The 25,421-nt window shown below is 39.9% G+C and overlaps 1 protein-coding gene across 7 annotated transcripts in view; it reads left to right on the top strand.

The window, feature by feature from the left end:
- The window catches only part of DTNA (dystrobrevin alpha), a 349,880-nt gene that overhangs the window by 237,917 nt on the left and 86,542 nt on the right, over positions 1 to 25,421 (top strand). For all 7 annotated transcript variants that reach the window (XM_077753816.1, XM_077753814.1, XM_077753820.1 and 4 more), the window contains exon 5: positions 16,072 to 16,285. In XM_077753816.1, the coding sequence (XP_077609942.1) occupies positions 16,072 to 16,285 (214 nt within the window). The remainder of the gene's footprint in view (positions 1 to 16,071; positions 16,286 to 25,421) is intronic.

Genomic DNA, 25,421 nt, shown 5'->3' with positions numbered 1-25,421 from the left:
TGATGTGGGGCTGGAACTCACAAACCATGAGATCATGACCTGAGCTGAAATCAAGAGTCAGACACTTAACCAACTGAGCCACCCAGGCACCCCATCTTTTCTTTTTTCAAGCAAAAGATTCTTTATTCCCTCAACTTTTCTCCATGGGCTCTATTTTTAAGTCAGCTGCTTTCCCTTACCATTCATCTTTGTGCACTGTCATACCCTCACTCCCCATGCCATGACTAGCACATTCCCTAATGGAACAAAAAGGAATGGGTACTCCTAAGAATTAGGGGGCACCAAGTTGGCAATCTTATTTTCTAGGAAGAATAGGACTGAATGGAGAATATAGATACTATTCCTAATACTGCTTTCTAATCAACAGCCTTCTCTTTAGCTTCCAGGTTTCCTAAGAACCTTCCACAAAAGGAAATACCCTATGTGTCATCTACGCATAAGGATGTGTGAAATGGCAACATCTCAGCCTTTGTTTTAAACAAATAACTATTTTCTGCCAGAACATTATTTCCTCGGTCAGCGCTGACATGGTTAATGATCCAGATACCCTGTAATGTCAGCAGATCTTTTTTCAGAAATTACTTTGGAGTCAATGGAACGCAGCCTTAAGTTCATGAACAATGAAAGAGAATGAGAGGAATAAATCAGAAATCTCAAATCCCTCCTGTTTAATAGTAGGTACCATAGTGTGGAGGCACTCTCCTTCAGTTCTTCTGGTCACAGTCTGAATTTTCCTTTTGTCACTCATACCAGCTAAAATTTAATTAAAGTTTTGCTTAAACAGAAAAGAGGAAAGGTATATATTTGTATCTGAGTTTTCAGAGTTTCTCAAATGTCTTCCCTCTAATAAAAGAAACATTTTTATAAGTATCCTTCATCCGGTTATAATTTAAAGTTAGAACACACACTTTTGCCTTTAATAGCTCTAAATTTCTTTTAGGGTTTCTAGAGAAAAAAAAAAAAAAAAAATGCAGGCATCTGTTTATCTAATGGCGTCTCTGTCACTGTGAAATTAACGCATGTGCATGCTATATATGTGGAGGGTCCTGAATAAATATTCTTCTATGAGTGAATGAATATACTTCACTAGATTAATTTTTCACCGGCCAACTGACTAATCTTATGCTTCAGGAGTAGGCTTTACATATGTTTTTAGAAAAAAAAAGTAATACCTCATTCGTTTTTCTTTGAGTTGGTATACCAGCATCTTCCTCCTCCCTGCCATATTCTTAAGTATGTGGATTTTTGTCCACCTGTATCGTTTTTCTTTCATTACACAACAAATAACCCTACATTTAGCAACTTAATACAACACACATTTACTATTATACTCTTTCCAGTTTGCATAGGTCAGAGATCAAACACAGCCTAGGGTCTCACAGGGTCTGGGGTTCTCTTCTGAGTAAACTAGCTGTTGGCAGAATTCATTTCTTTATAGTTGAAGGACTGAGGTCTCCACTCCTTGCGGACAGTCAGCTGGGGACTATTCCCAGTTCCTACAAGCCACCTGCATTCCTTGTCACGGGGGCCCCAGAGATGTTTGGTTCTACTTCAGTGCCAGGCAGAGTGGGTCTCTCTGACTTCCTCCTCTGTGATCAGCCAGAGAAAACTCTCCTCTTTTAAAAGACTTATGGGGATGCCTGGGTGGCTCAGTCCATTAAGCATCTGACTCTTGATTTCAGCTCAGATCATGATCTCCTGGTTTCATGAATTCGAGCCCTGCTTCAGGCTCTGCACTGACAACACAGAGCCTGCTTTGGATCCTGTGTGTGTGTCTCTCTCTTTCTCCCCAGCTCACACGATCTCATCTCTCTCTCTCAAAAATAAACGTTAAAATAACAATACTAGTAATGATAATAATAATAATAATAAAAGACTTATTATTTACTAGCCTGATATAGGTCAGGCTCACCCAGAAGATCTCCCTATCTTAAGGCCAGCTGATTTGAGACCTTAATTACATCTGCAAAATCCCATCACAGCAGTACCTGAATTAGTGTTTGATTAAACAGTGGAGAAGGTGTATCAACACTGAGGACCAGGAATCTTGTCCAGGGAGATGTGAAGAAGAAGGGGGCATCTTAGGGTTCTGCCTACCATGCTACCCAAGATCATGGACTTTTCTGCTTTCCAGGTAATAACATAGAGAGCCTTGGGTGAAAAACTAAAGTTCAAAGTAAAAACTCAAGCAATAGGAACAGATCCCAAAAAAGGAGATACGGTTAAGGGAGAGAGATAGGACTGTTTCCTGTCAAAGAGTCAAAAGGAAGAACAGGAACATTCATTTAGGGAAATAAGTGCCAGATGGAAAAACCTTGGAGCATAATTTTCTGTGTTCCAAGTGATTTTGATACATATTTTCATTCCTGATGTCGACTCTTTCGAGACACTTGTTTAGAATAAAGAGAAGTGCATTGTGCTAGAATACGACATTCCTGAAAATTCCCTGTGGGAACTGGTGGTGGCAGCAGAACATAAAGCCATTCAAGATGCCTGTGTTATATGGCAGTGGAGAACCTGCTCCTCTCCAGGCACCCTGGACGGAGGACCAGCTCCTCTCCGGGCACCCTGGACGGAAGAACCTGCTCCCCTCCAGGCACCCTTGACAGAGGACCTGCNGTGGGAACTGGTGGTGGCAGCAGAACATAAAGCCATTCAAGATGCCTGTGTTATATGGCAGTGGAGAACCTGCTCCTCTCCAGGCACCCTGGACGGAGGACCTGCCCCTCTCCGGGCACCCTGGATGGAGGACCAGCTCCTCTCCGGGCACCCTGGATGGAAGAACCTGCTCCCCTCCAGGCACCCTTGACAGAGGACCTGTCCCTCTCCGGGCACCCTTGATGGGGGACCAGCTTCTCTCTCCGAGCACCCTGGACAGAGAACCAGCTCCTCTCTCTGTGCACCCTGGACCTATAGCAAAGTCATTTCCTCCTAACCAGAGCGCACTTCTGGTAGAACAAAGCTGTGCTTTGTTCATGTGAAATGGGTTTAATTAAAGCAGCTTCTTCCCTTTCTCCTGCTTCTGCCTTATACCAGGAAACTGGGACAACTGAATAATTTTGCTCTCACAGTTTAGGAAAGAGCCTTATGTTTAAATGCCCCAGCCCATTGGGAAAGAGTGCTGCATGCACAGGAATGCCTTTCAAGCTTCCCAGCCCCACCCAGCAAGTGAGACTCAATGGCCTTCCATTATGGTCTGCTAAGCTGTGTTCATGAGCACCTACTGGATCAGCCCAGAACCAGTGAGCTAAGCAATGAAGGGACACCCAGAGGGTGCTGTCCCACAACCTGGCTGCCAAGAATTTGGGGCTTTGTTAAACACTAAGAGAAAACTGGGGACAATTAGGAGGACGGGGGTGGAATAGTGGCCACTCCAACATAACCACACCTGTGATCCATGACAACTAAATCAAGGAGATTTGTTCACATTTTGTTGATGTTACCAGCAGTCACTCATTTATTTACTCATTCAACAAATGTAGACTGAGGTTTACTGCATGCCAAGCATTATTCTAGACCATGGGGGGAAAGTATGATAATATTCCTTAGTATATCAATTTAGTACTGGAATAACCTCAAGTGTAGAATCTACTGATGTATTCTATTTATTAGAAATCTTCAGATTTTGTGAATATCAAATAGAAGATACACTCTAAAACTTTGCTATGTAGGCTTATATCTAGCCTGTCAGTCCCCTGAGCAAAGTATCATTTTCTGAGGGGAAAAAATTACTTATAAGTATGGTGGTTAAAGAAATCGAGTATATCTGTAGCTATTGAAATAAATTGTCTAGCTATTTTTGATCATTTATGGTGTTTGGGCTATGACTTCTTTAATCAGGAATGGTAAAGTTCTGTTCATTCCAGATGAGGAGAGCATAGCATAAGAGATGTTAAGTGGCTTCCCCTGAATAAACACCAGATAAAATCATCCAATTGAGAGCTCAACTTCTAACTTCCAGGTATCAGCCAAATGCCACGGTAAACAGGGAGCCTGTCCTGCAATGTTGGTCAAGCTTATGGACCACTGCACCTGCTGCAGAGCTAATCATGCATCAGTCCTGAGCAGCTTAGTTTCTCAAGAATAATAAACCTCAATGTAAGATCAAGTATAATGCATTTTAATTCCCAAATCCAACACTGCTGAATAAGACAGTGATGTTATATCGTAGAAAAGGATAAGTTGAGGAAAAAGTTATATTGATCACACAGAATCAGAATCTGTTTTGAATGTGGTCAGAATCATCATTTTCTTCTCATTTATTATTCTGAAAGGGTTTGTCCAGTCATAGGGACTGGTTAGAATCAGTGCATTAGCCTGTGTTTCCCAGAAAGCAGACCCCCTAACAAGCTTGTGTGGATGCCTGCTCATTTGGCACTACAGAACAGAAATGAAACAAGGGAGGAGACAGGTCTGAAACATTACATCCTGTGTATTTTGGTTTCTGCATTGGAAGTTTCCTCATCAGTACTTTCTACTGCCTTTTAAAGATTTTTTTGTAAAGATACATTTCTCAGGGCACCCAGGTGGCTCAGTCGGTTAAGCACCTGCCATTGGCTCAGGTCATGATCTCACAGTCCATGAGTTCAAGCCCCACATCAGGCTCTGTGCTGACAGCTCAGAGCCTGGAGTCTGCCTCAGATTCTGTGTCTCCCTCTCTCTCTGCCCCTCCCCCACTCTCTCTTTCACTCTCTCTCTCTGTCTCTCAAAATAAATAAACATTAAAATATTTTTTAAAAAATAAATTAAAAATTTTAAAGATACATTTCTCACGTTCTTAAACTTCCCTCAAGATCCCTGCAGACAATATGTACTGCTGATTAGCCATCCAGACATCTCTTCACCCCAAATGCTAACATATCTACCAAACAATTTTTCAAGTGCTAGGAAACTGAATCACATTTTCTGAATGGGTAAATGGAATGCATTTTCAATTTCTATCCTATATTTTACTCCCATTGCACAAAGACAATTAATTATATACTTAAATGGTACAGAATGAGTGTAGAAAAAAGTGAGACTTCCCTGCCGATTGCCTCTTAGCTACTATGTCCCTGTGTACTTTGTCTGTTAGAGTTCATTGCGGCCGGATGGGCACATGATGCAGGGTGGCTGAGAGCAGCTGAGAGCTATAAAGAAAAAATAGGAGACTGTTCCTCATGGTTGCCAGCCTTGTGGATGCTCTTTCTCTTGAAATGTGGCCTCCGGCATCTAAGATTCTAGCCATCTGTTCAAGTCATAGTGTGTAAGGAATAATGAAAGTACTGTGGGAAGCCATGCTCAATAGGTCTCATTGAGCTTTCCTGACATGCTGAGGTAAAGGGAAAGCTTCTGGAGATTATATGTAGGCTCTGGCAAACCGAGTAGACACTCTACCCTATTCCATTCAGCAAGCATTAGTGAGCACCCTAATGAGATAACGCATTATGCAAGTAGCTATGAGGAATACAAAGATGAACCAGACATAGTACAGGTCTTCACGTTAGTATAATTTAGTGCTTTGGTTCTTAAACTTTTCTCCTCATGTATTTTTGGGAGAATTTGATGAAAGCCACAAATCCATTCCCTCAAAAACACACATGACCCTAACCATAAAATTTAGTTCATTATTTCAGAGACCCTCCTCTCTTCTGAAGTTCAGTCAAGGGCTTATCAAAAAAAGTGAAGAGGAACACCTGGGTGATTCAGTCGATTGAACATCCGACTCTTGATTTCAGCTCATGTCATGATCTCATGATTCGTAGGTTCAAGCCCCACATCAGATTCTGTTCGGACAGCCTGGAGCCTACTTGGAAATCTCTCTCTCCCTCTCTGCCCCTCCCCTTCCTGCCCTCTCTCAAAATAAATAAATAAACATTTTTAAAAACCGGAGGGAACAACCTGTCCATTAATAACTGTGGGAAATGCAGAGTGTCATGAATGATCTGATATATGAAATTATCTGAGAGCAACAAATGGGAGAGCATAATTCCACATGAAAGTACTGAGGCCTCCTTGGGCACACATGTGTGTAATGCCTTGAAAGACAGTCACATGGGGGCGCTTGGGTGTTTCAATCTGTTAAGCGTCCGACTTTGACTCAGGTCATAATCTCAGTTTGTGAGTTTGAGCCCCACGTTGGGCTCTGTGCTGACAGCTTGGAGCCTGGAGCCTGCTTCAGATTCTGTATCTCATTCTCTCTCTGCCCCTCCCCCACCTGTGCTTTGTCTCTTTCTCTCAAAACTAAATAAATGTAAAAGAATTTTAAAAAATTAAAAAAAAAGAGGGCGCCTGGGTGGCTTAGTCGGTTAAGCGTCCGACTTTCGCTTAGGTCATGATCTCACGGTTCGTGGGTTCGAGCCCTGCGTCGGGCTCTGTGCTGACTGCCAGCTCCGAGCCTGGAGCCTGTTTCAGTCTGTGACTCCCTCTCTCTCTGACCCTCCCCTGCTCACACTGTCTCTCTCCCTCTCTCCTAGAAATAAATAAAATATTTTTTTAAAAAATTTAAAAACAAAAAAAAAAGACAGTCATGTGAAGAGTGCACCTGGTGAGGAGTATAAAATCAGTGCAAGAAAGAAAGCCAAGGGCATATTCTGGAATTAGAAGAAGCCCAACATGTCTGGGTTGTAAGACTCTTGGGAAAAGCTGGAAATGAGTAGGAGATGAGGTTAAAGATTGGGAGACTTGAGTCCAAACATTGGTTTTCAAGCTCAAAAGCTTGGATTTTACTCAATAGGCAATGGAGACGGGCATAGCCAGAGCTGGGAATTACACCATTTCTTAGGGCAGATGAAAAAGGGCATAAACTGGAGATGACTAAGGCTTACTGTAAAAATCTAGGAAGGTGGTAAAAGCCCAAACTAGGGCACTACAGTATAGGGAATGCTAAAGGCACATTGAAGAAACAAACTGTCTAGTGAAGGCTAAAATGACTACCCAGAGAGGAGATAAGATACTAAATCCTCTTGCTTCTAAAGTTATTAAATATATTCTTAGCAAAGTTAAACACTAGCAGTGAGAAATTAGTTATTGTTCAGATGTTTCTTTTCATTTACCTTCTCTTATTATTTTTACAATCATCGGTATAATTCTTTGGAAAATAATAGGCTTAATAAATGCCTGTACAATTGAATTTAGTTAAATTTAATTTACAGTATGACAGCTATTGAACCAACAATTATTATACCTCATTTTGAATAATGAAGCTGGTCTACAAACACTGAATTAAGGAAAACTGAATACCTTTTCCTAATAGGCAATAGATGTACTGCCAGGGCCTTTGAGGATTGGCATGATATCCTATTTGATTTTACACCAAAAATATGTGTAAAACGTTCCTTAAAGCTCTAGTCTATCATGCACCTTACCCAGGAAGTTAAAGTAAAACTAAAATGTGATTTTTGAAAGCTATAATGTTTCTCTCCAAGGATCCTTAGTGAAGAGAACCATCTTGGTGATAAAGGTGTACTGTGGGAGCAAGGAAGATGTTGACTTTGGAAAGATAAAGTAATTCGGTGAGCTACTCAGATGTTGTTCAGATTCATATCTTAGATACAGATCATGGCTCATGAATGGAAATTAAATACAAAAATTGTCTTTTATTCACATTTTTTTCCCAACTCAGTGTTGGGTCAAGGTGGCCAGTATCTTCAGCGCAATCACATGAAAATGCATTTGTTGACCCTGACAAAGCATGCAACTTAACTGAATTTCTCTTCCTCGATAGCTTTGTAAACACTGCGTTGTCATGATCAAAGGCCTGAATAAGGACATAAAAATAAATTATTTGTTTGAGAAAATCTTAACACCTGGCTAATTTGCACAAGGCTTTCTTGACCACAGTGTTCCCAGGATACTCATGCTACCTTGTGTATAAAGTCTCCTGGCTCAAGAGCATCCATTTCCTCTTCTTCCTGTTCTCATCTCTTTAAGTCATGCGCCATAGCAGTGGTTCTTAAACATCCTTGCTCTTCAAAACCACCTAAGGAACAGCCAAAACCTGGGGATACCCTGGCCAAACGCCGGACGTGTGGAATCAGAGACCACAGTTTGAGATGCACTCCCTGCTCCGAAGAGCACTTCTGATTTTCACCGCTGGACTGGTTAGCTGTAGACCAAGGTGGGAATTAGCTCACATGGTATTTTGAAAATGAAACTTAGTATGAAGCTTTACGGGATGCGAATTCTCTATCTGTTTGCTTACTGAAAAATTAAAGAAGTGTCAAATAATGGACACTAGGAACGATTACAAAGTTACAGACCCAGCTTCACAGTACACAGCATGTAAACTCTGCTGGCCCAGTCAGGTCAGTACAAGACCTGCTTGCACCATCTTCCTTCATTGTTCTCTGATCTCCGTCACTAGATCATCTTCTTCCTGGAGTATCCTCCCCAACTCATCTTTATGGATCGGATCCTGCTGTGATGTGGAAACCAACATGAGCTCTACCTCTTCCTCCTCTAAACCTTTTCGAAGTTTCCAGCTTGCATGGCATCCCTGTACTTTGAGCTCCAGTAGTTTAGGTTATGTTTTGTTTTCTTTTTTAATCTACTGTATGGATGTGGGCTTTTGATGACATAGTATCTCATCCTGATCTTCAGTTAGACCATCTGAATGTGTCTCTGCCCATGGGAATTACAATCCCAGGCTCTCGTATTTTGTTTAGTCCCCTCTAACATCATACATAATGTATTGTAGAATCTTTCAAATTACTGGTTGGATTTCATTTATTTTGAAAATGTGATGGAATCTCATTTCTTGCTTCCTTTCCCAGCTCTGGATGTATAAGCATATGGCAGTCTCCCTCTGTATTTTAATGCCTTACGAGCAATAGATGTATGAAAAGTTAGTGACACGTTGAAATATTCTTTTCTTCTCATGAGCTGTGGCTCTCTGAATTTCAAGATAAGTATTTGATCTGAAAGTCAACTAAACTAGTCATCACTGTGGTACAGTCTCTGATGGATTTATATCATCACACCTGTTAAGAGGAAAACAAGCCCTGAGGGGCGCCTAGGTGGCTCCGTCGGTTAAGCATAGGATGTCCACTCAGGTCATGATCTAATGGCTGATGAGTCTGAGCCCTGCATCAGGCTCTGTGCTGAAAGTTCAGAGCCTGGAGCCTGCTTCAGATTCTGTGTCTCCCTCTCTCTCTCTGCCCCTCCCCTCCTTCTCAAAAATAAATAAAACATTTTCAAAAGAGAGAAAAACAAACCTGAAATTATAGAAGAAAGTTTATATTAAGGGACAAACATTGTTATCACTGACAGAGTTGAGCAAAGAATTGAAAGAATTGGGGGGGTATAGTTTTATCAGGCTATGACAGTAAATTTTAATGTCTCTTTTCTCTCAGAAATATGAATAATGCCTAAAATGTGCATAGCACTTTAGAGTTTACTCTTTTCCATGTAATTTTGTTGTTTCCCAGAACACCTATAAGAAGGTTAGATATTATTATTCCTATTGTGCACATGAAGAAACACTTGACTCCAAGTCCATGATCTCTAAGCCCATTTTTCTCTGTAAGAGAAACTAGATTGTTGTCGCCTACTCCATACCCTTTGCTGGGCCTCTCTGGTCTCCACCACCTGTAACTTCTGTGTGCTCAGGGACCTGCCTGTCTTGTTCATTCTAATTCTAGAACCCAGAAGAGTACTGAAACACAATAACTACTTATGAATGAAGTCCTTAGTCTCTGGAATGGAAGGCTAAGATAGAAGACTAGTTATTGCCTCGCCGAGGCATTGAGTTTGAAGGGGAACCTGGAGTTGTTCCTGACACTCGTGAAGGGGATATGTTCTTCTTTCCACCTCCTCACACCCTGCCCATGTTGCGGTCTGACCCACATGGGAGGCTCCTTGAAAGCATTCCTACTTAAAGTCTACTTGGCATTTCAAATACTGACTGAGACTTTGCATTTGAGAGCAGTCCTAGGAAAAACTCATGCTTTCACGTGCACTCATCTTTTAATGCTAAGGGCATCTGAACTTTATTGGAAAACTAAACAAATGAATCTCCATAATGATCTTTCCTATAAGCCTACAAATGTATTTAATAATCCACTATGTGAATTAACACAGTTTGACACTTCAAACCTGCTGTATAAACTAATCAGAAATACCACCTGAACTTGGTTCTCATAATCTACAGAGTGGTCACAGTGGGAAATTCCTTTTGAGGATTTTCCTGGAAGCCAGGAAACTTAGATCTGGGGAAGGAAGAATTGGTTTCAGGAGAAAGAACCTATCTCCTTGGCAATGGGATTTGATGAGTCAACATCGATGTAAGTCAACATCAGAATTCTCCCTGCCTGTACCTGCTTGTCTCAGAGATTGGAAAACTATCCTAACAAAGCCTCAGACAACAGTCACCATCACTTTAAGCAAGGTGGGTGGGCATTGAGAGGGTATGTGTGTGAGTGTGCACACACACATACACACCCCCATCTACACATTAGAGAGTTTGTGTGTGTACATATATCCCTACTAGTATTATCAACAGGTTATATCAATTCCCAACCGAATTGCAATTTACTTTTCTCCCAGCCAAGAAAGCACATCATGATGCAATGAGTGACCTTCTTATAGATGTGAATCATAACCCCTCTAAAACAATGTGTATGTACATGATTACATAAATCATTCTTTTGAGAGAGGAGGAGAGAGAGAGAGAGTGAACCAGGAAGAGGGGCAGATGGAGAGAGAGAATCCCAAGCAGACTCCACACTTTGCACAGTGCCCGACACCGGGCATGATCCCACGGCCCTAGGATCATGACCTGAGCCAAAATCAAGAGTCAGACATTCAAATGACTGAGCCACCCAGGCACCCCATAAATCATCCTTAAATTGCATACATTAATTGATAGTTATCAGCTCCTTGTAACACACCTCACAACCTATAAGAACATAGCAGGCTGTCTTGATGCCAAGGACAGAGAACTACTGACTTCGAGCATGTTTGTCATACTTAAACTGCCTGGGGATGTTAAAATGCAGTTTCTGATTCTCTGGATCTGGGGCATGGGCTAAGATTCTGCATTTCTTTTTTTTTTAATGTCTATTTATTTTTGAGACAGAGAGAGACAGAGAATGATTGGGGGAGGGGCAGACAGAGAGGGAGACAGAATCTGAAACAGGCTCTGAGCCGTCAGTACAGAGCCCGATGCGGGGCTTGAATCCACAAACCGTGAGATCATGACCTGAGCTGAAGCCAGATGCTTAACCAACTGAGCCACCTAGGCGCCCCTAAGATTCTGCATTTCTAACAAGCCGAATGCCTTGTGACTCCAAGTATGGTCCTGGACCAGCTGTGGCAGCACCAGGGAGCTATTTTACAACCTTGTAGGTGATTCCAGAGTGCAGCCATGGTTGAGAACCACTACACCAAAATGACCAGAGTTAAGTCACTATGATTGTTGACCATCCCCAGCTGCAAGCCCTTTGAAAGCCTTCTAAAGGTTTATAAATCCGTGATTGTCAGAATCACCTGGAGAGATTTAGGAAAAGCTTTTCCCTCCTTCCTAAATTTTGGAATCAGTAAGTGGTTTAATGTGGGCTTGGGAATTTTGAGATCTCTAAATGCTTTTTAAAAGAAAAGCATCGGGCTTACATTCACTGACCTGGACCCAATCTTTGTGATGTGGTCCAGGAAAGGCCAGCCCTGGACTAAACAATGAAATAGACTACATCCTGAAGTGGTCTTTTGATATTCCTATCCTTTCTGTGACTTCTCTTCCGTATTTTACCCTATTTATATGATTCTCCTGCTTCTAATAAAGATTATGACATCAGTCGTTGCTGCCTAGGTATAAATGAGTATGGTATTTTTGCACTTTCACCAGAGAAACCTGGATTTAAGCCGTCGCTCACAGTGAACTAAAGAGTTTTTTTAAAAAATAGGATAACAGCAGCAAACATATAAGGAACATCACTTGAGAACAGCAAACTCTTCTCTACCCACATACACTGTCCCCCCACACCCCTGCCTCTGACCTAGCCCTTTTCTACTTCAGATTGCTTGCATTTAAAACAAACTACTGAAGCTTTGTCTATTTTCATTTATTTATGAATACAAACTTTTAGGTCTAATAATGTCAAAATTAACGTTAATATTTTTAAGATTCTGTGAGGTACAAAGTACTACCCTTTAAGAACGCATTTATTTTTGATATGGTTCATGTTAACTAATTTTATTATCCAAACTGTTGCTTTATTTAGTATATTAGTATAAAATGTATGCAATTATATAGATGAGGAAACCCCACTTCGTGTCATCTGTGCCTAATAGCAGGTGCTCTATGATGGACAGTTAAAGCTCGATGGATATTTAGCAGTGTGCACAGTGCCATCTAGTGGTATTCAGTCATCACTGCAAAACCCAAACGTCCCTTTTCTAAAATGCTTTTGATAGCTCAAGAGTAAACAACATCTTTATACAACTGTCAGACTTTTAAAACAGACTTCTTAAGAGCTTCCTTATGGCTCTAAACTTAGCACATTTCTTAGTGCTCCAATTTTATTAAGAAGAAGGCTCGTGGTAACTTTTAATAATAATTAATAGATATTAAATACTTTTTATGCACTAAGCACCGAGTTAAGTGCTTTGTATGGATTATCTAATTTGATCTCCCCAATAACCCTGCAGTGGAGCAACTCTTATTGTCCCCATTTTACAGATGTTTACACTGAAACTGAAGGACATTAAGTGACTTGCTCAAGGTCACATGGACTGTCAATAGGAGAAGCCAGTAGAAACCAACCTATGGTCCAGGAACCTGCACTATTCGGCACTCTGATCTGCATCTCCCAAAGTAGTTACCAGTGAAATAAAATTTCTGAGAAGTCTTTATGAAAGAGGGCCTTCCTCACTAGGCCTCTAATTATCAAACATGGTAAAACCGATTCTAGCTCCACTAACTCAGAATTTACGACAGTTAGGCTGAATATTATCTGCCTTTGTGGCTCAGATGTAGTCTGGGCTTCTTTTGTATGGCCAGGTGATATGTGCTCAAAATTATATGTTAATTAGCTTATCAGATTTGGGATCACTGGGCTGAAACTTGGATTTGGATTCACAGATCTTATAAGTTGATAACAGCATAGCATGGATGTAGATCAGAAGGTGTTTAATTGTCTTAACACTAGTAGCTATCATTTGTTGAGCACCTATGTGCTAAGCACTATGGCCAGCACTTGTGTATATGTTTTCTCTTTTCTCCTTGCTATAAGTTTCTCTGGATGGTATTAGTCTCCTCATTTCTAGAAAGGAAATAGTGAAGTGTATAGAGAAGGAGTAACTTGCCCACAGTTTTATAATTATTAGTGGAGCCAGGGGTGAAACTTCAATCTTTGTGATTGCAAAATCTGTGTCTTTTGCCACTCTTGGAAAATAAGTATTATAGAGTGCATGATTACAGTTTTCTATGTACCGCCACCCCTAAGCAAAAATACCATCGTCTCTGCTGGGATTACAGTAACAGGCTCCAGCCGCTTCCCCTGTGCATGCCTGTCCATCTCCATTGCTTTCTTCCCTTAGTCTGAAATGACATTTTTAAGCTGCATTTCTGAGCATGTCACTCTATTTAAAACCTGTGTCTTCATACTTTTAGTGTAAAGTCCAAAAAGACTTGCCATTGCTACAATGCTCCTCCAGCCTTACCTTATTCCCCTGGGCTCTTCATGGCCATCTCATAATCCCATTTTGTATGTGGCACCCTGTCTACCATGGTAGGTCATCATTTCTGATTATCTGTGCGATTGGGAGTCATATCTATATCCCCACCTGTTAGTTCCCTAAGGCAGGAACGTCTTTGCATCCTGCTCCCAGACATATCCCCAGGGACTAGATCCAGGGGTCTATAGATCAAACATAAAGGGAATAATTACAGGAACCTGCAGGATTTAATTTAATTCCTCAAGAAATTAATTAATCAATTAAACAAACAAAAACTCATAGATGCCATCTTCCTGGGAATGCCTTGGCTGCTGTCTTGAAAAATTGGATAAATAGCATTAAGAAATACAAATAATTTCCTTGAAGGATATACAAAGAAAGTCACAAATTTGGAATCACATAAATCTGAATTTATCCAAATCTAATAAATAGTTAAGTATTTCAGTTCTGTCCCAAATAAGAGATATGCTGGATAGTGGTTTTATTGGAGGTTTTTTATTTTTACATGATTCACATTATGCATTTGTACAAGTGCAACGTACTGTCTCTGTGTAACAGGCACTACCCCTTTTGACTTCATGATTTTTCCCATATAAGGAACACTGTCCTCACTTTGTAGATGAAGAAAGTGAAGCTCGAAGTCTTCAGGCTAAGAGGGCATTCACTCGGAGTAGAAGGGCCATATTTAGATCTCGGTCTTTGAACTCCCAAGTCCAGAAGTTCAATAGATGTTAGTGTTTCTTTTAATATCGTGTCAGAGTGACTAAAGACGTAGGAAACTAAAACTTAGGAGTAAGTAGAAAAACATTATGTGGAGTGCACATTTTTCAAGAACTGAAACATAAGCATGTATTTCGTTGAGAAAGCAACAATATTAATTTTCAAGTGCAAAAGCGTAATGAAAAGCGAACCTTAAATTTGGTGAAGTTGTGGAGACACTGAAATTCTCATACATTGTTGATGTGGATGTGAAATACTACGACTTTATTGGAAAACACCTGGGAAGTTTCTCAAAAATTAAACATATACCGAACATACAACCTAGTCCACTTCATTCCCAGTATTTGCCAAGAGAAATGGAAACATATGTCTCTACCAATATTTGTACACAGTTGTTCATAGCTACTTCATTCATAATAAGCCAAAACTGAAACAACCCAAGTGTCTATCAACAGGTGAGTAGATAACCAAATTGTGATATATCCACAAATAGAATACTATTCAACAGTGTTAAGGAGCAAACTATTGATACATACAACAATGCAGATGACTCTCAAAGTAATTATACCAAGTAGAAGAAGCCAGACAAAATAAAAGAATGTACTGCATGACTCCAGCTATATAGAATTTTGGAAAATCATTTTAGAAACTATACCTGTGGGATGAGGAGTGGGGTGGATTAAAAGAAGCAGAAGGAAACCTTTGGGAGGTGATGGAGATGTTCACTGTCCTTATTGTGGCAATGGTTTCTGGGATGTTATAAGAAGGCTTCACCATCAACAGGGAAGATATAGAAATGGAATTCTTGACTACACTAGTGAAAGTAACTGTGACTTAAGTTATAGGAGTTAGTCAGTAGGGTAGCCGAGAAGCTGTTCTTGACCAGATTAGATAAGTGATCTGTGACTTAGTTCTGCTGATCACTGTTCCTTTTTCCCTTGCCTGTCTTCCCACCTTCCTTAACTTTCTCTCTTTTGTTTGAAACCTTATATTATGAAAAATATATAAATAAATGAAAATATTATAAATAAACCCAAGTTTGATATCTTTTCAAATACTAGAATTTAAGTGCTGGTTTTGTCTCTCTTTCCTTTAAGGGGTCGGTGTAAGGGGCGCCTGGGTGGCTCAGTCGGCTAAGCGTCCGACCTTGGCTCAGGTTATGGTTTCACGGTTCATGGGTTCAAGCCCCGTGTCGGGCTCTGTGCTGACAGTTCAGAGCCTGGAGCCCGCTTCAGATTCTGTACCTCCCTCTCTCTGTGCCCCTCCCCTGCTCGCATTCTGTCTCAAAAATAAACATTAAAAAAATTAAAATAAATAAGTAAATAAGGGGTCGGTGTGTACAGTGGGAAAATGCTTTAAAGCCAGAGAGACTTGTTAATTTTAATCACAAGTTCTATACACTTCAAAGTTGCTGAGAGACTAGATCTTAAAAGTTCTCACCATAAAAAAAGATTAGAAATAACTATCTACTGTGGTTTTCAGGAAATAATTTTTTTGCTATTATACATTGTACATCAAGTCTTCGAGATCATGCACTGTCTATGTACATTTACCTATGTCGACCCCATAAGAGTTGAACACATATTGAAGACTTTGAGGCGCCTTGACAGAACAGGACAGATGGTACATGTAAAATAATGAATTTACCTTTCCCTGCATTTGGGGCTGATGTGTTCACTCTGCTTTAATTGTATGTAGTGCACCTGGTGGACATTTGGAACGTCATAGAAGCATTGCGGGAAAATGCTCTGAACAACCTGGACCCTAACATAGAACTCAGTGTGGCCCGCTTGGAGGCTGTGCTTTCCACCATTTTCTACCAGCTCAACAAACGGATGCCAACCACTCACCAGATCCAGGTGGAGCAGTCCATCAGCCTCCTGCTTAACTTCCTGCTGGCGGCCTTTGATCCGTAAGCTCCCTCTGAATAACTGTTCCTCTCTGCATGTTTGCTCTCTCCCTCCTCTTGTCCTTGGTCTTTATCCCAAATGATTTTCTAGAATGGCTGGCTGCCTCTTTTTTCTTGATCAGAAATGCACCTCAATAAAGTCTGTCTGTGTTTAGCATACATTTTAAATGCTATGGAAAAAAAAAAAAACCTAGAGAGTGTAAAAGTGCCATAGGAAATTGAGGACAATTGTATTTTATATGCTGACCTTTGTTTAACTCATCGCATGCTTCCTAAAAGCTACAGATGCTTGAAAGTGTTGAGTGATGCATGCCAGTGGAGCAGTTTAATGAAGCATGAAGTGTAAGGATGTTTTTAACTCTCTTCTTTGCAGATTGGTCTGAGACAGTATTTCAGAGGTGTCATAACAAGACCCGAGAGCAAACAGAGAGAGGCTGAAGAGGGTTTCTTGACCAGCCTAGGGAAAGTAGCCATGACTTGCGTTAAATGGATCAGTCAGTAATGTGCCTCATAAAATCGTATTGTAATGCCGTCTGCACATGACAATTGAATCTCAGCCTCATTATCTTATAATTTCGTCTCATAGAATCAGAGAATTTCAGAGCCAGCTGAAATATTAAAGACTGTTCTTTCAAATCTCTCATTTTATAGATGAAGGACCTAAAGCACAAAGAGACTGTCACTTGGCCAGTGTCTCTCAGCATGTTAGTGGCAGAGTAGAGATTTAGGTGTTCAGCTAAGATTTCTTTTCCAAGGCCTATGTGGCAGCCTTGTAAAGTGCAAAAACTCCCCTGAATTACCTTATCAGCCTGAGATTTCAAAAGGTCTTTTGCTGATAGCCTTTAGTCTAGATATGGTATCAACATCCCCACTTTCACTACTGGTTTTGAATATTAAAATGGAAAATTGCTAACTTGACCTTTCAGCAATCACATTTTAAGACTCTCAAAAGATTTTGCTTAGTCTCATTGTCTGGCCAATGCTTGGGAATACCTAAACCCGCCATTGGAGAAGTTCCAGCCAGGCTAATGTTATTATGCTGCTCACGAAACCTGCCAGCTGTCACTTTACAACCTAGAGTGGTAACAGAATTCTCCGTGCTTGGTTTGACCTGTGTAGAGTATTGTCTCATGATGTTTATATTTTGAGCAATTCTTGACTTGAAATAAACAGTTCTAAAACAAGCAGTCCAGCTTGATAGATCCCATGCTTAGCCTGTGCGGACTTCAGAACTGATGTACTGCTTTGGCCTAATCACTATGGTAACCGAGTGGCAGGCAGGTAGAGAAGGCTATGGTTCCACATGACAGGTGACAGAATGGAACCAGGCTATGGAATTTCTATAATGGCATTTCCATCCTGCCCCCTTGACAAGAGCACAGAAGCTTTCAGACCTGCCACTAGTCTTCAGAGGGCTTATTTGTTATAAGTGGAACAACGGAAAATGTACAAAGAGAAATAGAATTCTTGCCAGATCTTAGAGTATTGCTGGAGGATTCATAAGGAATCAAAGATAAAAAAAATAATTTGGACCCACTCCCTAAAGATAGAAACTGGGCCAGATTAGTAATAAGGAAGGGGGATTTTGTGAAATATGTGAGGGTTATAATATATACATGTTATATTTTATATGACATAATGTATCATATCTCAATATTTCTCATAGCATGAGAAATATACAATAGAGTTAGATTTTTCACTTCTGTTTAGAAAGATCACTTTTAAAAATAGGGCTGCAGATGTTCTCTAAATAGCTACTGATAATCATTCCAAGGTTGATGAATGCTAAACTTAAGGACTATCCCAAGGTTGGGAGCCATCGACATGAATGTTCGCATGCAATATCTGGTTCTTACTCTTCTTACAGATAAAAATGGCCCTGGCATATACTTTCACGAATCTCATTATAGTAGATTTTTTAGAAATATCCCCATAGAGACCCCAGTCTATAGATGCTTCTTCCTTCTCTCTCTCTTTTGGCATTGCAAATGAGTATAGGCAGTTCTGCTGATTCTCAAACTTCCATCTGATGGCTTCTGAAAGTCTAGATGATGTGGGATGTGGGCCATAAGGAAGTATCGGTAGCTGGAAAGGGAAAATAACCGGAAATATTCACTTAAAAGTGAATGTAAGAAGAGAAACTTAAGAATAAAATGAGTGTTCAATTTCTTATAATAGTAAACTCCTATTTCTCCAAATATGATCCAGTATGGAAATCTGATGTTTCTTCCTACCACCTAACCCACGACAGAACCCAGCGTATAAGGAAGCCTTCTGCATTTTGGTAGGCGTGAATGAGCCTAGTATATCAAAAATATGCTGTTGCTCTTATAGAATCACTGAAACATTTGGGAGATTTTCTCTCATTTGCTGTAATTTGAATGAACATATGAAAAAAAAACAAAAAAAAATCTAAAATAAAAATTTAAACTTGTATTCTAAAGAGATTATATATATATATGGAAGGACAGTATAGCAATTTAAATTCATGGAGGAGAATAAGAATTTGCATTCAGGCATTATTTTGGCAATGCCTTAAAATTCACCAGACCCAGCTGGCAGAGTCTGCCAGGAAAATGGTAACCTAAAATGACGTTCAATGCCCACTGAATTTGGCTATATCCTTGAGAACCAGACTTGCCTTCTCACAACCATGCCTCCCCAGAAATATCACTCTTTCCCTTCTCTCCCCAGAGAAACACCTGCATCTCCGTCCTCACACAGGTGTGCTCACTGCAGGCCACAGCTAGTTTCTTGGTTGCAAGGTTCTCCACCAAGTCAGCCTCTTAGAAGATAAAGCTACAGATGTAGGATGACTTCTAGAATGTTAGGAGCTAGGATTCGATAAGCAGGGACTATGCTCATGCTTGCCATTCTATCTCTGAATAGCCAGCCCCTTGAGTCTAGAAGATGTTTGTTCTTTCTGACTTTCCTTCTAAAAATGGCTGTATCTCACATGTTTGCACGTATAGGAGGATTAGGAGGAACTTAACTGAGGACCATGGGGGAGAAGAAGGGGGGAAATGGTGGGGGAAAGGGAGAGAGGCAAACCATGAGAGACTCTTGAATGCTGACAAAAACTGAGGACTGATGGATGTGGGGGGGGGGGGGAAGGGCATGGAGAAGGGGACTCGTGGGGATGAGCACTGGGTGTTATATGGAAACCAATTTGACAATAAACTATTTGTTAAAAAATAAATAAATAAATAAAATTAAATTTAAAAAAGAGGAATAAAAACCACTGACAATGGCAATAAATTAATTAATTAAATTTAAAAAAGAGGAATAAAAACCACTGACAATGGCAATAAATTAATTAATTAAATTTAAAAAAGAGGAATAAAAACCACTGACAATGGCAATAAATAAATAAATAAATAAATAAATAGAAATGGCTGTATCCTAGCAAGAGTCAACCAGTGGTCAATTACCAACCAACTTCTAAGCAGACTGTTCCATCCCAGACGCTGTCTTCTCCAGAGTCCCTAGGAGAATGATGGGTGCACCTGGGAAGGGTGGGAAAGGTGTCAGAATTGGGATCGGGGTGGAGAGTGAAGAATTAGAAAACAGTCAGAACCAGTCTCTGTATCTCATCTCTTTCTGCACACCCCGGGAATTAGCCTGCCCCCTCTCCTTATTTGCTAACAACCTGGAGGCAGCTTTTCTTACCACCGTTACTATTGCTTTTTGGGAAACTGAGAGTAACAAAAGAAAAACAACATGGCAGAAAGTTATAAGATGACAATATTTTTTTTCAACAGCTTCATTGAGGTATCATTGTGACCTTGAAAATAATTCTTAAAAGTCTATATTGGCCTTTCAAAGAGGCGGGGTCACAAAGCGATGCACTGTGAAGCCCTTCACCTCTCACGGCTGAGTTGACCCCTCTTCCCCAGGTCCTGATGTTCCTCACAGATGATTCTGTTATTCTCTTATGTGCATGTCTTCCTATGTATAGGACTGCCTCCCACAAGCTACTGTACAGCAGGCCCATGTCTTGCTCTTTGTATGCACAGCACCTGAGACAATATCCCGCTCCTAGTGAATCTGTGAATGAATGAACGAATGAATGAAGATCAAAGATTGACTTTTCTTAGCTCATCACACTAATTTCTTTTCATTCCTTTTCTGAAATTAAGTCCTCCTTCCTCTCTAATATATTACCAAGACTAGTGAGCCCAAGTCTGCTCTGTCACCCAGATTCATACCCTCTATTTTTACTTATGGTCCACAAGAAAACAGATGGCTATGCTTACTAATGTGGGAGTATCCTATTTTCACAAAAGACTTCACTGTAGTTCCCTTACTCCCTTCTTCCTTTCCCGGGAAACACAAACAACAACTTTAGTCTCTTGACTTCATCTCACTTCAATTCACTAGAATCTTCCCTCTTAGGGAAGTTCTTCCTAAACTAGATTAGGTGGCAGTGGCATTGCTTTCAGCAAGTATTATTTTCACATATATTCAGCCATACAAATCTCAGAGTAGGGCAGTGATAAATATTAAAAAGAATGGTGATGTTCCGCTTTTCAGGTGTCAAGCTATATTCGTAATGCCAGGTCTCCAATGATGGAAATAATATACGAATGTAATTAGTAATTACATATACTAATAGTAATCATATACTAATGTAATTAATAATCATACTACTAATTGTAGTAATAGCTAATACCATTTACTGTTTGCCAGCAGTCTTACTGGCTGGGCACTGCGGGATTATTATTCTCCAGGTTGAGTAAGCAATGAAGCTGGGACACAGGTTACATAATGTGCAGATCATACAGCTTCATACTAGATGAGGTCAGTGGGGGAAAAGAATCATTTATTTCAGGCATCAGTGCAAGTTCAGCTGTATTCATGCTTTCTGTTTCATTTTTTTTAATGAGAATTAAGTACTCTCCCCAATCCCCAAACTTAACAGGATATTTTACAGGATATTTTTTTGATGCTCACATTCCTACCCTTTCCAGTTTGTGGTATTCAGACATAGCTGACAGAATATATGTGAAGGAAATATTTGGATTTGACACGTATTACATTGTAGATTTAGAGTCAGTTTTATGACAGCCATCCAGAATTCCAAATCTATCATATAATAGTCTTTCACAGAGAATACAAAATCTTGGTATCTTCCCCTCTGTTTGACGTATTGCACCTTGCTGAGCCATTTACACATCCATTCCCACTCCTGAGCAACCCCCTGGGTCCCCTTCCACATGCTATGAAAGGTACCACAGCACTATTTCAGACTCGTGGATATAAAATATTCTGGAACGCTGCCCAAATCCTTATGCCTTTTGAGTTTAAAAAATGATTTTGATGTTTAATGCAAGATGTACTACAAAGTACACAGCCCTTTCTCTGTTCACCAATGAAATGGATAGTTCACATTTGAGGCTGTGTGGATGTGTGAGAGCAAAGGAAGAAGAGACGAGGTCTATAAAAACAAATGTTCTTCTCTTCTTTTTATTTTCTATATGGCTAGAACTAGATATTTAACATAGTGTTTGCTTGGTGATTTTTCTTCTTACCACATCTTAAATTCAAGATTTCCACAGAACATTCTCCTCTAATCACTAAAATTTTGTTCTAGTAGAAAATACTTCACTTCAGGATCCCTGCTTGTCACAAAAATAGAATCTCTCTAAAGAATTTTCACAATTGTAGATAAAATGAACAATCTTAATGTCACTCACCTTTATGTCAGACTTATATTTTGTGTGAGTGGCAAAAGGAATTTCATAGAAGATATGTCAACAGTATTACCTCCTTCCATTCTGGAGAAACTCCTGGCAAACTCACGTGGCCAGGTGTTATGAGGAATTCTTTCCTCAAATGTTTTGCTGACATGATGGGGAGCCCAAGGAGATGCCAACTAAGGGATTTCTATCTGTGCACATGTTAACTTCACCATCCTCCAAACAAGAGTAATTATGTACATGCTTGGATCCAAATTCAAGGTGTCACATGACCGCACAATCTAATATGATGGACCCTAAGGCCCAACTTCATAATTTTCCTCAATGGCAAATGAAAAAAATACATGTGCCTCCATTAACTTAACTAACATATATTAAGAGCTTGCTTTGCACTGGGTACCATGAAAGGCTGGAGATGAAAAATAAGTAGAGTGAGGTCCCTACCCTCTTAAAAACATACTGTATTAAAATTAACCAGTTTTGAAGTGCCTGGGAGCTCTGTCAGTTAGGCGTTTGACTTCAGCTCAGGTCACAATCTCACAGTTCATGAGTTCAAGGCCTGCATCGGGCTTGGTGCTGACAGTGTGGAGCCTGCTTGGTATTCTTTCTCTCTTCCTCTCTATCTGCCCCTCTCCTATTCTCTCTCTCCCTCGCTCTGAGAATAAATAAATTTTAAAAAACCCTAAAAAAACTAATAATGAGTTTTTATTCTTTTTTTTTTTTTTTGTCTATTGGGCATTTAATATGTGCCCCCAAATGCGAGGCAAGTTAACATGCATTAGCTCATTTAATCCTTACAACTAATAATGCAGGTATTGTGTTTTTTTTAATCTTTTATTTTATTTATTTATTTTTTTACAAATAGTTTATTGTCAAATTAGTTTCCACATAACACTCAGTGCTCATNTGTTTTTCGGATGTGGAGTTTGGTGAGTTCCTTATAGATTCTGGATATTAACCCTTTATCTGATATGTCATTTGCAACTATCTTTTCCCATTCCGTTGTTTGCTTATTAATTTTCTGGGTTGTTTTCTTGGCTGTGCAGAAGCTTTTAATCTTGATGAGGTCCCAATCATTTATTTTTGCTCTTGATTCCCTTGCTTTTGGGGATGTGTCAAGCAAGAAGTTGCTGTGGTAATGAGTTTTTATTCTTTTTCTCCAATAAACTATGAGCAAACTGGGGGTAGGAGCCATACCCTATTCATCTTTACATCCTCAACCTGTGACGCCTTATCAATAAATATCGGTTGAGTTATGAAATGAGTGATCCATAAGAACAAAATGATTCCCAGATAAGGAAATGAGTTATGATAGAGGCGTGTTGTGGAAGACAGAGGAGGAAACAATTTTCTCAGTTAATTAAGCCACCAAAATGTGTGAGAAAGAGCAATTTGAGTTCTGGGCTCATCAAAATGCTTACCAAATGTTTTTGTGAAATATGTGGGTAAAAGAAGAGCTTCTGGTTTGAGTGCTCTCAAATAGAAAAATAATTCCTCCAGCCTGTTCCAAAAAGAGTCAGAATCCAAATCTCAGTTTCAGGGACTTAACATTTATCATGAGATTCTTTAATTTCAAACAGGAAACTCACTTGGCATCTTGAAGAAAATTAACATTCTGTTCTGAATTCAGCCTAGCATCCCAGACCTATCAATATCTATTTGTTGTTTTTCCTTCTTGTCAAAAGTGGATTTTCCCTCCCAGACAACTTTGCCCTAAAATTGATACCTTCTTAGTTAAAAGAAATCAGTTTGTCTCTTTTTGAGGGCATGAAAAAGGCCCAGTGTAATGCAGTTACTCACTTTTTACTATGATGAGTCAAACCTTAAAGTAATGTATGTTTTCAAGACAGACACTCTACACATCTCTGTATATATTTTAGCCAAAGGGTGCTTTCTTATTTGCATTTTTTTATATTTTTAAAATGTCTATTTATGTATTTGGGGTAGGAGGGAAAGAGAGTAAGGGAAAGAATCCCAAGCATGCTCCGTGCTGCCAGTGCAGAGCCCAACATGGGGCTCAATCTCATGAACCGTGAGATCATGACCTGAGCTGAAAAACAAGAATCATATGCTTAAATAACTGAGCCATCCACGTGCCCCTCTTGTTCCCATTTTAGTCAGTTACCTCTTAGGAAGATTTGGAAGTTTTCAGAGTGAATAAACAAAGTATAAGGGAAATAAAAGATATAAGGAAACATAGATTTATAAAGCAATTTCACTTTGTACTTTTGCTAATTTTTTGATTGTCTTAAATACCCTTCAAGGTATTAATTACATACCAGCAGAGCAATTTAATTGGATGGTTTTTGACCTTAAGCTAAATAGGAAGTAAAGTTTGTATTGGCAAAAGCTTCAGGCTAATTGGCCTGAAAAAAATAGAATATATTCCATTCTGCCAAAAACCAAATAGTGGGGGGAAAAGAGGAAAGCATATATTATGCATTGTGTTCCTGCTCTATATTTAAAGGGAAAATATTAAAATAAAATTTTTACTTGAAAAGCAAAATTTTTTAAATAAAAACTGATAGGCTAAGAGTACATTTCACTTTAAAATTACTGCTATGCCTTCTACCCTACCAAAGAATCAACTGTACTAGCAACTTTTATCCACAAAGAACAGCTCATTGTTAGCCTTGTCCTCAATTCGAAGGCCGAGCCAATCCATAAAGTGGGTGATTCTGATAGATACACTGTATACTGCATACAGTATTCTCAGACATATCTGGCTCTGCTCTCTTTCCTTAGGTGGCAATCAGAACTGCACATGAGGGACACCTGGGTGGCTCAATCGGTTAAGCATCCAACTTCAGCTCAAGTAATGATCTCATGGTCCTTGAGTTCGAGCCCCGTGTGGGACTCTGTGCTGACAGCTTAAAGCCTGGAGCCTGCTTTGGATTCTGTGTCGCATTTGCTCTCCCTCCCCTGCTCACGCTCTGTCTCTCTGTCTCAAAAATAAATAAACATTTAAAAAAATTTTTTTAAAAGAACCACACATGAAGTTGAAGATGTGCTGCTATTTCTCTCATTGCTCTTCATACCAACAAGACAAGAGCGTAGTTTTTCTAGCACTCTTTCTAGTGCTGCCATTCCAAGGCTGTTTGGCCTGCAACATGAGGAACAATCTACGTTTTTCATCCTCAGTACACTTTGGCAGGTCTGCCTCCAGAGTTGTGGCCAATGGCCAACATTCCATATGTGCAGTTTTACTGCTTTACTCCTAGAGGCATTGCATGTGCAGACTCACTTTGGAACAGTGTGCCGCTTTCCTTCTGGTTTGCACCAGACTCCCGGGAGTTTCCTGTTATCCATCCTCCTGAGCTTGACTTTCCACTTCCTAGATACTTAAGGGGTTTCCCAAATTGTTTGTGAATCATACGGCCCCGTTAGGGATGATTCCCGATGAGCACAACTTTTGTACTTCTCCCCTTGGGGTGCACCAA

Source organism: Crocuta crocuta, unplaced genomic scaffold, assembly GCF_008692635.1.
Source record: "Crocuta crocuta isolate KB4526 unplaced genomic scaffold, BGI_CrCroc_1.0 scaffold231, whole genome shotgun sequence".
In the NCBI taxonomy this organism is placed as follows: domain Eukaryota; kingdom Metazoa; phylum Chordata; class Mammalia; order Carnivora; family Hyaenidae; genus Crocuta; species Crocuta crocuta.
This window is presented reverse-complemented; position numbering and strand designations above follow the sequence as displayed.